The 13,170-nt window shown below is 36.6% G+C and overlaps 1 protein-coding gene across 3 annotated transcripts in view; it reads left to right on the forward strand.

Moving 5' to 3' along the window:
- RAP1GDS1 (Rap1 GTPase-GDP dissociation stimulator 1) overlaps positions 1-13,170 on the forward strand; it is a 168,718-nt gene that overhangs the window by 126,607 nt on the left and 28,941 nt on the right. For all 3 annotated transcript variants that reach the window (XM_080797553.1, XM_080797554.1, XM_080797555.1), the window contains one exon: positions 1,419-1,547. In XM_080797553.1, the coding sequence (XP_080653679.1) occupies positions 1,419-1,547 (129 nt within the window). The remainder of the gene's footprint in view (positions 1-1,418; positions 1,548-13,170) is intronic.

Below are 13,170 nucleotides of genomic sequence, written 5' to 3' on the forward strand. Positions count from 1 at the left end.
TTGAAATTGTTTTAGACTATTTGAATTCTAAATGTAAACTTCCCTTTTTCCCAGGCCTGTTTTCTTCTTTTGGTAATAGGCCCCCCACAGTTGAACCAGATAGTATGTGTAGTTACCCATTCATCAGTTTTCAGGGTGATAAGCCTCTGTTGGCTGTCCCCTTCATACTTTACTCTAAAAGCAGGAAAAATTGACTTCAAAGACCAACAAGCATATAATCAACTGGCATGTGAGGCAATTCAACCCGCCTTCTTGTTCTTATCTGATAATCACCCAGCCTCCTCCTTATCAGTTGGTTAAGAACTAGAAAGAGTGATAAAGAGATTAGTAGGCACACTGCCAAGGGATGCGTGCTCTAAGGAAAATGTGTTTGTAATAAACAGGATTTTTATCTTTAGATTCCCAATAGGTAACTAAAAAAGAATTTGGAGAAAATTGTTAGCTTGAAAATGGCATATAATTTTTAAAAGAAACAGAATTTTGATGAAATTGGATGATGAATTTGGATGAAAGTTATTAATAGTAATAGTGTTTTGCATAGGCATGTGAATGTTTATATCTTTCTTAGCTTATTGTAAGAGGCAGAACTTTTGATTTTCATTTGGCTTATTTACCTTCAGCTTTGCTACAGGTATTCTGCCATAATTTGTTCATGAAGAGCCATTGTGGAAATCCCAGGCCTGTTAAGTACTTTAAAACTAATTAGTTTTCTTAGAAAATGAAGGCAAGCAATGATGACAAAGTGTACTCATCTCATTCTCTTCACCTCTCAAGCCAAATTTTCCTTTCTTTACTATGATGCTTGTCACTATTATTAAAACTTCGAAAAGAAAAATATTTTAAATAACACATTTTTGCCTTATAAAACTACTTTCCTTCCTAGCAGTCATTGAAGAACATTCTGCTACAAATAATCAAAATGGTTTTTGTATATTATATATATTTTTCATTCTTTATTATAAAGCAGCTGTTTTAAGGGATTCTAAGATTCTGTCTTCTCTTGGTCTTTGTTAACTTTTTTCTCTGCTTTTCGTATACTCTTCTTTCCTATAATACAGTATAATACAAATATTATTTTGTCTAACCTTTTCACATAATGATCAGTGGTAATGTTTAATTATTTATATGTTTTTAAAGCTTACTCTACAAAGGATAAGACTCTGTTGTTTTTTTAATTTATGTTTTGACATATTATTTGAGTTCTGTTCTTTTCTAAATTTCTTTTAGTCATTGAAAAGATTCAAAACTCAACTCTTGTGAACTAATGTTTTGAGATTTTCAGACAGTTGTATGGATGGACTTAATCTTGTTTTACTGTAATTGAAAATGGTATTGATCTTGCAATAGGGAGAATAAGAGGTGCTTTCTTCTTACTAATGTCCATTTGATACATAAACACTTTTGTTTGTTTTTTACAGATTCCCTTCAAGCTCAGCTTATCAATATGGGTGTTATACCTACCTTAGTGAAATTATTGGGCATCCATTGCCAAAATGCAGCTCTTACAGAAATGTGTCTTGTTGCATTTGGCAACTTAGCAGAACTTGGTAAGTCCTAGTCATGAACCACAAATGTAATTAACTTTATTAATGTACTTATAATAAATTTTCCTCTAAATGTTAACAACCTGGAGATCCATTTAGATTAAATTATTTTTTTGAAGCAATGCCAATACTTGCTTCATTGTTTAAAAAAAAAGTAGGTCCAATTATATCTTATGATTGTATTGTTTATAATTGGAGGTACTTTGCTTCCCTCATTGTTTTATTTATCAAGGTTTAAAGTTTCCACTTGTATATTATTTAATAGAGTTGAATATTTAAAATGATCTCCACTTGACTTTAGTATTCTTACATGAGAGATGGTCTTGAAATCAAGTATTGTTTTTCCAGGACAAAAATAAGGATTGTTAATTTATTGCATTTTATATAAATGGTGAAAAGGAACCTAACAGACTAAGGTTTCTCCCCGCTTTTAGAAAATCCCTAAAAATGATAGAGGACTTTTTCATAATAATATATTTGTAGCAGCATTAGAAAAAAATATTAGAAATCCTTGAAAATCAGAAGGCAGGCAGAAAGAGACCAATACTGGAAACACAGCCCAGTCACAACAGAGAAGAGGACTGATGACACCAGCATCCTTGTCTCTTTTCTCTGTTTTGTTTTTCTCTGTATCATTGATAGTACTCTCTTCTTTCTGACCTTCCTTCCTGTGATTCTTATAAAGTTACAATGCCTGGTCTGAACCTACCCCACAACCATGTTCATAATAAATTTTGTATAATGGGGACAGTGAAACCAAATGATGTTTTGTCATAACTAAAACATAACATAGCTAAAACAAACAAATTAATTCTGTTAATTATACCCACTTTATAAATAAATAAATAGAAGCACCAGGACTCTGACCTTGGATTTTCTGAGAGCTCGTTTTCGTACATACTACACATTAAAATCTTGATCTCAGTACTTTCTTTAGCTTAGACTTTAAATGCTTCAAATTTAGGGGCGCCTGGGTGGCTTAGTGGGGTAAGCCTCTGCCTTCAGCTCGGGTCATGATCTCAGGGTCCTGGGATCAAGCCCCGCATCGGGCTCTCTGCTCATCACAGAGCCTGCTTCCCCCTCTCTTTCTGCTGGCTTCTCTGCCTACTTGTAATCTCTGTCAAATAAATAAATAAAATCTTTAAAAAAAAATGCTTCAAATATAAAGGACTAGAGATTATCAGAGATAATTTTTAAGTCTTTTTTTTGTAAGAAAAACAGCAACATGAGCTCATTTCTAAAATTGGGGTTTTTTTGTTTGTTTTTAAGAGCAGCAAAATGTTTAGATTGAATTTCTTTTCATGAGACAAGAATTTGAGTTTCTTTTTTTAGTACCATTGATGCACAGTCATGCTTACTGTATATATTCTTATATATGTATTATATTCTCATATATATATTTTCATATATATATACCTAATATATATGAAAATATATATAGTATATATATACCCAATTATTCCGATTTCATAATCTGTTTTCAGCTGTTACTGCCTTTACCCCAATTGGAGGGTGAAAGGATAAAAGAGAAATATTCCTTTATATACTAAGACCTCTAGAGTTTATATCATGAGTCTGTTATGTCCATGTAATAGCTAGGTTATACAGCAACACTGAAATTCAACATGTATGACCCAGAATACTTTTTCTCTTTCCAGTGTGTGTTTTATTCCAATAAGTTAAGAAATCCACAAAGCATTATTATTACTTAATAGGTAAATATCAAGTTCCCATTACATTTATATTATACACTTCTGAATATGACATATTAGTATATGCTAAAGTTATTTTATTAATTTATTTATTAATAAAAATGTTAAACAAATTTTTGTGGTTTTGCTCACAAAAGATACAAAGGTAAAATATAGAATAAGTATAATCTATTACAGAATTGGGGACAAAAAAAGGAAAGTGTACTTCTGTCTTTTTGTTTTCTTTGAGTCCTAGTTTATAGGACTTCCTTTTTATTTGGCTCCAAAATCTTTTACAATGAAAATTCCTGCTTAATATATTAGGATTTGGTGTATAGAAGTGTTAGAATAAAAACTTGTATTTAATTTCACTTCTTTCTGGAAACTAAAACTACAGTAAAGGGATACTTTTTTAAAGACTTAAATCCACAAGTAGAGGGGAAGAGAAAAAAGGGAGAGGAGATGACACAAAAGTATTTTAGGACCTGGGAAGAAAGACAAGCAATAAGTAATTTAGCAAAACTTTGATGTATAACTCCTAGATTAGAAAGCCAAGAAGTAACCAATTGCTCTTTGGAATCTTCAAAAACCAAGAAGTAACCAGTTGCTCTTTGGAATTTTCAAAAGGATTAGAATTTGGTGGTATTAAAATATCATTCCCTTTCCATCCTTTACTTCTTTTTTATTTTATTTTATTTTACCCAAAATGTGTTTATTGAGATAGTTTCCCACTCATCTAATTCAGGGTGCTTTAGTGCTCCTTCGCATCTTTCTTTTTTTTTTTTAATATTTTATTTATTTATTTGACAGACAAAGATCACAGGTAGGCAGAGAGTCAGGCAGAGAGAGAGAGGAGGAAGCAGGCTCTCGACCAGAGAGCCCGATGTGGGGCTCGATCCCAAGACCCTGGGGTCATGACCCGAGCCAAAGGCAGAGGCTTTGCCCCTCGCATCTTTCTTTAAAACTTGCTTTTCCTGCTATAGGCTGGCAGAGGACAGTGGAGGACCCAACCCACAAAACTACCCCTTGTGCATGGCCAAAGACTGGTGATTTTGTAACATCCTGGGCACTTGACATCCATGAAGTAGGGGTTGAGGCTCTGCATAAAACACTTCTTATGCTCCCCCTTCTCCTCTTCCGGGACAAGTGGAAGAGGTCCTTCGTAAGGGGTGTGTTCTCATGGGGAGTTCACTACTGCCAGAAAGCCCCTTTCCACACTTTATAGTAACTACCCCTTCCCATGTAAACAAAGGTGGCATATATTCTCTAGAAAGGCTGCAAACAGAAAACTTATAGTCTGGGGACATCAGACTAACTTGAAGTAACAGGTACCAGATTACCATTCCAAAAATAGTTTAAGTGAAAATACTGAGAACCCCACTGTTATTATCCCATTTGTTCTGTAGAACATAAAGATATTTATACAAAAAGGCCATCGGACTGCCCTTAAAGATAATCTTGTAGTTCAGAAGACTGCTTATGCTCATAGCTCCTAATTAGTTTTTAAATCCCAATTTTTTTTTTTAATCATGATGAATATACTCTAATCCTCCTTCCCTATTTCCCACATCCCCCAAACCACCTCCCTTCTGGTAACCATTAGCTTGTTCTTTATAGTTAAGAGTCTGTTTCTTGGTTTGTCTCTCTTTTTTCTTTTTTCTCTGCTCCTTTGTTTTGTTTCTTAAATTCCACGTATGAGTGAGATTGTGTGGCATTTGACTTCTCTGACTGACTTCACTTAGCATAATACTCTAATTCCATCCATGTTGTTGCAAAGACAACAAGGTAAGATGTCCCTACTCAGCAGGGAGTCTGCTGCTCCTCCTCCCTCTGCCCCCCCACCGCTCATGCTCACTCTCCCTCTCTCTTTCTCTCAAATAAATAAATAAAATCCTTTTAAAAAAAGAGAGAGAGAGAGATGCATGGTATGACTTCTATTTTTTCTTTTTTTTTTTTTTTTTAATTTATTTACTGGGACTTGTTTTGTGGCCTAATATGTGATCTGTTCTGGAAAATGTTCCATGTGCACTTGAATGTATATGCTGAAGTGTTCTGAATTTGTCTGTTAAATCCAGTTTGTTATTCAAAGCCATTCCCTCCTTGTTGATTTTGTGTTTGGATGATCTGTCCATTGATGTAAGTGAGATATTGAAGTCCCTTCCTGTTACTGTATTACTGTTGATTTGTTACGAACTGTTTTATGTATTTGAGTACTTCTGTGTTGGATGCATAAATATTTATAGTTGTTATTTCCTCTTATTAGATTGTCCCCTTTATTATTATATAGTATCCTTCTTTGTCTTTTGTTACAGTCTTTGTTTTAAAGTCTATTTTGTCCAGTATAAGTACTGCTATTCCAGCTTTCTTTTGGAACCCATTGCATGAAAAATGTTTCTCCATCCCCTCACTTTCAATCTGCAGGTGTGTTTTGGTCTGAAATAAATCTCTTGTAAGCAGCATGTAGATGGGTTGTTTTTTTATCCACTGCTTTACCCTATGTCATTTCATTGGAGCATTAAGTCCATTTGCATTCAAAGTAATTATTGATAGATATGTATTTATTGCCATTTTGTTACCCTTTTGTGGTTGTTGCTTTAAATTCTCTCCGGTCCTTTCTTTTTTTCTGTTTCATAGTTTGTTGGCTTTTTTTAGTGCTATACTTGGATTCCTTTGTTTTTTTTTTTTTTTTTTTTCATATCTATTACTGGTTTTTGGTTTATGGTTACCATTAGGTTTGTGTATAATATCTTCTGTGTATAGCAGTCTATATAAATTGATGGTTATGTAAGTTTGAGTCCATTCTTTACTCCCCTCCCCACAATTTTAGTATATGGTATCATACTTGAATCCTTTTGTTTTATGAATCCCTCTACTGATTTTTACAGAAATATTTCTTTTTATTGATTTTGTGCTTTTTACTTTCCATATTCTCACTTGTGGTCTTTTGTTTTTCACCCAACGAATCTCTCTTATTATTGTTTGTAAGGCTGGATTAGTGTTCATGAATTCTTTGAGAAACTTTTTATCTCTCTTTCTATTCTGAATGATACCCTTGTTAAGAGTATTCTTGGCTGCAGATTTTTCCCTTATAGCACTTTGAATGTATTATGTCGCTCCCTTCTGGCCTGTGAAGTTTCTGCTGAAAAGTCCACTGATAGACTTATGGGGTTTCCCTTGTACGTAACTATCTTCTTTTCTCTTGCTGCTTTAAAATTTTTTTTCCTTATACTACCTTTTGCCATTTTTATTATTAATATCTTGGTGTGAACTTCTTTGGGTTGAATTTTTCAGGTGATCTCTGTGCCTCCTTGATCTGGATATCTCATTTCCTTCCCCAAATGAGGGAAGTTTTCAGCTATTATTTCTTCATATAAATTTTCTGTGCCCTTATCTCTCTCTCTTGTTTTTCTGAGTCCCCTGTAATATGGATGTTGTTGTGCTTGATGGAGTCACTAAGTTCCCTCAGTTTGCATAATTTTCTTTCCTTAGTTCAGTTTGGTTACTGTCCATTACTCTGTCTTCTAGGCTATTCATTTCTCTGCTTCATCTAACCTGCTATTTATTCCATCAAGTGTATTTTTAATTTCATTTATTGTGTTCTTGATCTCTGATTGGTTCTTTTTCATCTCTGTGGTAAAGGTCTTACTGATGTCCTCCATTCTTTTCTCCAGTCCATGGAATATTTTTATGATCATTAATTTAAATTCTCTACCAGGTGTAGTACTTATATCTGTTTTTGCTTTGGTCTCCTGCTCTGGCTTGATAATGTTCCTTTGTTTCAGAGATGTTTCTCCGTCTCATTTTATGACTCTCTGTGTCTTTTTCTGTGTGTTAGGGAAGTCAGCTACTTCTCTTGTTCTTAACAATAATAGTCTTAGGAAGAAGAGGTCCTATGGTGCCCTGTAGTGTCCCCTGTTCCCCAGGGCCTGGCACTTCAGAGACAGTCTCTTATGTGTGTTGCATGTGCTATGCTGTTGAGTCTTGGCCTCTTTTTCCTTCAGTGTATTATCTGCAGGGGCTCTTGCTCTACTCTCCGCACCTAGGTGTATGGTGGTCTGCTTGTAGAACTAGAACTGCCCCTGCCAAGAATAAGGTCCCACAAAATGGGCAGGTCAGGAGATATGGTATTGGCAGGGTTTGCACTGGTCTTCTGGGGAGAAGGATGGGGGGTGGACAGCACTGGGACTGAGGTGAGCGTGACTGGGAAAGGTAGATTGCCAAAGTATGGGGAGAAGGGAGTGCTTAATGCAACCAAGTTAGATAAGGAGTATGGATACCAGCCTGATTCCACAGGTGGCCATTCTTTATGCTGTCAGGGGAAGAGGGAAATGGTACCTGCCAGCTCCTTTGTTCCTGGAGGAGTCTTCCCGTGATCCTTGTCTCTCCTAGCTATGCTGTGAGATGAGCAAATTATTCCCCCTCCTGTCTGTCCCCTAGCATTTTTCAAACTGCTGGTTTTATACTGTAACTGCACAGTCTGTTTACCATGCCATCTCTTTAAAGGCAGGAAGTCCACTTCCTAAATGCCTTCTGGGCTCTCCCAGAGTTGAGCCCTTGATTTTTAAGACTCCAGGCTTTAAGTCCCACTGGTTTTAAGAATTTAAAAATTGGGCCCCTCTCACTCTCAGAGGTAAATATTGTAGAGATTCTTCCTCCCTGTTTATGGGTTCCTTGGTGTGAAAGTCTGTTTTCTCCCCTTCTCTGCACCATTGGCTCCTCCCCACCATGGACAGCCACAGTTTGTTTCACTCCCATACTACCTTCCTACCTTCTTTGATGTGAGTTCTTCCCTGCCTTTAGTTGTAGAGTTTGTTCTGCCACTCTTCAGGTCATTTCCTGGGTTATTTATGCTGATATGGGTATTATCTGGTTATATCCATTGGACAGGGCAAGGTTAGGGCCTTCTTACTCTACCATCTTCCCGGTTGATTAAATCCCAATTTTTAATCAATATATAGACAATTAGAGAGGTAAAGATAGCTTCTAACATGAAAGGTAATGAAATAAATAGAAGAAATAATTTGGAGGAAATAGAAACTGTGCGGGGTAAGGAAAAAAAGGCAAGTATACTCAGGTAGGTGAGAAAAAAATACTGGGAATGTGAAACTGTGATAGGATGCTATTTTTAAAGAAAGAGGAGCAGAAGAAAAAACCTTGACCATTAAAAGCAGAATAGCTAAAATGAAAGACAGTTGTTTTAGAGAAATAGTTGTAGAAGTAAAGCAAAAAAAACAAGAGGTTAGAAAATAGAAGAGAAAATACAGATAAGAATTAGGCCAAAAGTTTTAGAAATAGATAAACAGACCATTGCTAAATAACTTAATTATCACAGAACTAAAGTACATAATTTTCCATGATTCGGTCTGTCAAATGCCTAGTTCAGTGGATGAAAATAGACCCAGATCATGGCATATCTGTTTGAAATTTTATTTTTTTTTTAAGATTTTTATTTATTTATTTGACAAAGATCACAAGTAGGCAGAGTGAGAGGGGGAAGCAGGCTCCCCGCTGAGCAGAGAGCCCAATGCTGGGCTTGATTCCCAAGACCCTGGGATCATGACCTGAGCTGAAGGCAGAGGCTTTAACCCACTGAGCCACCCAGGCGCCCCCTGTTGGAAATTTTAAAATGGGACAAAGAACATCTTACAAATTTAAGAGGACAAAAAGTTGCATACAAAAGACTGTGAATATGTAGACATTAGATGTCTCAAAACACTGGCAGCCAGAAGAAGATAAAGTACTGCCTTCAAAAATTGGAGAGAAAATGATTTCCAATGTAGAATTCTATACCCAGTCAAACTGTCAAATAAGTGTGAAGTTATAATGAAGACATTATCAAACATGAGCATTTCAGAAAATTAATATCCTACATACCTTTCCTCTGGAAGCCACTATGAGATGTGTTCCACCAAAGCAAGGAGTTTAAATTAAGAAAGAAGACTACAGAGCAATCAGGAGACAAGAGATCCAACAGGAAAAGAGGAATTCCTATTAGGATAGTGACTTGAGGGCCCCAAATGACCTGTTTTCAAGGAGCACCTAGTCCAGATTGGAACAAGTCAGAGGCTGCTAGAGTTGGGATTGGGGTAATTCTTGGAGGAGATGAAATTGATTGATTACCTAAAGTGAGCTTCTTAAGATCAGACAGTCAATCAACAATTTGGAGTTTGGAGCTGAATTAATGATAAGTACATAGAAAACTAAGCAAATGAAAAAAAAATAATAATCCCAGAGGAACAAAAAATAATTCTAGGGAAAATGAAATACTATATTATTAAAACACTAATTACTGATATAACCAAAATTACAGTAGAATTATATTGAGAAGATGAGGGTTTGTGTGCAGGGGGAAGAAACCTAAGGCCTAATTGTTTATATTAGAAAGTCAATAAAAAAATACTTGAAACTAAAAAATCAAAAAGTGTCAATACAGATATGTTATTTAAAAATATGGAGGTCGGGGTGCCTGGGTGGCTCAGTGGGTTAAAGCCTCTGCCTTCGGCCCAGGTCATGATCCCAGGGTCCTGGGATCGAGCCCCACATCAGGTTCTCTGCTCAGCGGGAGCCTGCTTCTCCCTCTCCCTCTGCCTGCCTCTCTGCCTACTTGTGATCTCTCTGTCAAATAAATAAAAAAATCTTAAAAAAAAAATAAAAACATAAAAAAAAATATGGAGGTAAATACCAATGACTTAGCTAAAAGAGCTTTATGTGCTTTGCTTCTGAGAAGGAAAAATGGGAGAAGGAGACTGGATTCTTCTGGTAATATAAGTATTAGAACTAAGTATCTCTTTAAGCTTATGAATAATTTTTTTAAGTTTTTATTTATTTATTTGACAGAGATCACAAGTAGGCAGAGAGGCAGGCAGAGAGAGAAGGGGAATCAGACTCCCTGCTGAGCAGAGAGCCCAACGTGGAGCTCTATCCCAGGACCTGAGATCAGGACCTGAACCGAAGGCAGAGGCTCAACCCACTGAGCCATTCAGGTGCCCCACCCATTAATTATTTTGATAAAAATAACTTTAGAGGGGCACCTGGGTGGCTCAGTGGGTTAAGCCTCTGCCTTTGGCTCAGGTCCTGATCTCAGGGTCCTGGGATCAAGCCCCGCATCGGGCTCTCTGCTCCGCAAGCAGGGAGTCTGCTTCTCCATCTCTCTCTGCCTGCCTCTCTGCCTACTGATCTCTCTCTATCAAATAAATCAATAAAATCTGTAAAAAATAATAATAATAATAATAACTTTAGAGGTACCTGTGTGTCTCAGATTGTTGAGCGTTTTCCTTCAGCTGGGGTCATGATCCAGTAGTCTCAGGATCAAGCCCCTAATCAGGCTTCCTGCATGGCAGGGAGTCTCCTCCCACTGACCCTCCCCACTCATGTTTTCTCTCTCACCCTGTATCTCTAAAATAAATAAATAAAATATAAAACAGAAAACAGAAAAAACTTTAGTAAATAAGGGTTCTTGCCAAGGGTATGTTAAGCATCCATGACATTTGATTCAAATATGTCCAAATCATACTTCATGCTGCCTTTTCTCTGTATCCACCTTTAGGATATATACAGATCTTGTTCTTTAATATGTGTATTAATCATAAAGCATTCTTTTCCTTGTGGTGGCAGATGGCCTGAATTACTTAGCAGAAGTGATTTGGTTTTAGTTTATTAAGTGAAGGAGTAGAATATGAATTGGAAAAAAGAACACTAACACTATTATTTTTAAAAAGAATGAGAGCACAGAGATAAATGTTGATGCCTATCTACTTCACCTATGATTTTATGTCCCTGAAATTCTTCTCATTTGAAGAACTGTCTGAAACAAAGGAGCAACCAACAGTCCTCAGGACTTAAATCATCCCTATTTATATAAAACTCACTTTATAGGGTAAGGTATGCTGACATTTGTAGAATATGATCTCTGAGGGTTTAGGTAGCTTATTAGAAAAGACACTCCACTCCTACTTCTTTTTCGTGGCATGAGGGATTCATAAAGTTTTGGGGTAGATTTTCATCATTTTGGCATAGATCTGATGCAGGCACCAAAAGCAGTGTGATAGAAATGAATCCAGAACTATGAAGCCCACAGACTGAGGGTTTGGGAGGGGAGGTTGGGTGAGCCCTGTGGTGGGTATTAAGGAGGGCACGTGTTGCATGGAGCACTGGGTGTGATGCATAAACAATGAATTTGGATCACTGAAAAAAATTAAATTTAAAAACAACTATGAAGTTGGGGCACCTGGGTGGCTCAGTGGGTAAAAGCCTCTGCCTTCAGCTCAGGTCATGATCCCAGGGTCCTGGGATCGAGCCCCACATCAGGCTCTCCGCTTAGGGGAGAGCCTGCTTCCCTCTCTTTCTCTGTCTGCCTCTCTGCCTACTTGTGATCTCTGTCTGTCAAATAAATAAAATCTTAAAAAAAACAAACTATGAAGTCATCTAAGATTTGTGTTTCTCCTTTCTCTTTTAATGTTGAATTTGCAGTATTTTTTATTTGATACAACAGAGATTTACCTGAAACTAGAGAGCAGAATCTACCTCTTATATTTATTTAATTGTTCATTCAGTCACACATTCATTCAATCAAGCATTATTTTGAACACCTGCTATGTCCTGGGCACTATACTGTACACGGTGTTTGTGGTAGCTAATACACATCATCCTTGCCCTCAAGGAGCTTATGGCTTAGTGGGTGAGATGGAAAAGTTTTAAACAAATTTATAAACAATCATATAACTATAAGTTGTGATAATTGCTAGTATGAGAAAATAATGGAATGAGGTGAGGGACTAATTTAAATTAGAGGCACAAACTCTAGGTGGGATAAAGCATTTTCAGACAGTCAGGATTTTAAAATATTTGTCTCCTATATGTAGTATTATAAGAAGTGTATTTGGAAGCTGCTGGAGGATGCTTAAACCAAATTGAAACAAGTGAAGGCAAAAGGATATAGATAATAGAGTATCTAATACTGGAAGGAAAAGAAAGTATCTATCAAGATAATGATAAAAAAAATTCTAGGATATCACCTGTGCCCCCAAACAGAGAGTAACAAATCTAGATTGGATTTATTCAGAATTCTCTGAAAATTCTGAATAAATTTTTAGGACATCTGAGGCAGCAAAAGAAATTTAAGAAGATAACTGGAGAGAAATGGAATGGATTCCAGTTGTATTTTTGGAGGCAGATTGGTAGAGTTTGGTAATTCACTGGAGGTAAAGTTGAATGAGAAAAAGTGAGCAATGACTGCTAGGTTTTTGCCCATATAGATGGATAGATGAACTGTTCATTTAACAACTAAAGGAAGTAAAGGAACTCTGGAAGAAATACAGATTTCAGGTAGTACCAAAAGTCCTAATTTTAGACATTGAATCTGGATACTAGAGGGGGATATTCACATGGAGATGTCAGGTGGTCAGTTAAATAAGTAGCTTGGAGTAGAGTAGAGGGTTAGAGATAGGATTGCATAAGTATCAACATACAGGTACTGTTTTGTTGCTGTGGAAGAGAATTAGATTGTCTGGGATGAGAGGACCAAAAAGATAAGAAAAAAAAGGATCAAGTCCCAAGGAACTGGAATTTATAGAGGTTTGATAGAAGAGGAGGAGCAGGTGGGCCAAAATTAGTTTGAAGTGGGTTTAAAAGCAAATGTGAGTTCAGGAAGTAGAGACAGTATATGTAGATGCTATCAAGAAACTGGTTTGTGAAACTGAGCAGAGATTGGATGGTAGTTGAAGAAAAGTAAAGTAGAAGATGGTTGTTTTTCTTTTTTTAAAGGTTATTTGAGAGAACATACATGTATAAGTGGGAGGAGGGGCAGAAGGAGAGAATCTAAAGGCAGTCACCCTGCTGAGCATGGATCTCGTTTCGGGGCGGGGGCGGTGAGGGGGGCACTCAGTCCCATTACCCATGAGATCATGACTGGAGCCAAAACCAAGAGTTGGAGACTC

The sequence above is a fragment of the Martes martes genome (assembly GCF_963455335.1).
Source record: "Martes martes genome assembly, chromosome: 2".
Lineage (NCBI taxonomy): Eukaryota > Metazoa > Chordata > Mammalia > Carnivora > Mustelidae > Martes > Martes martes.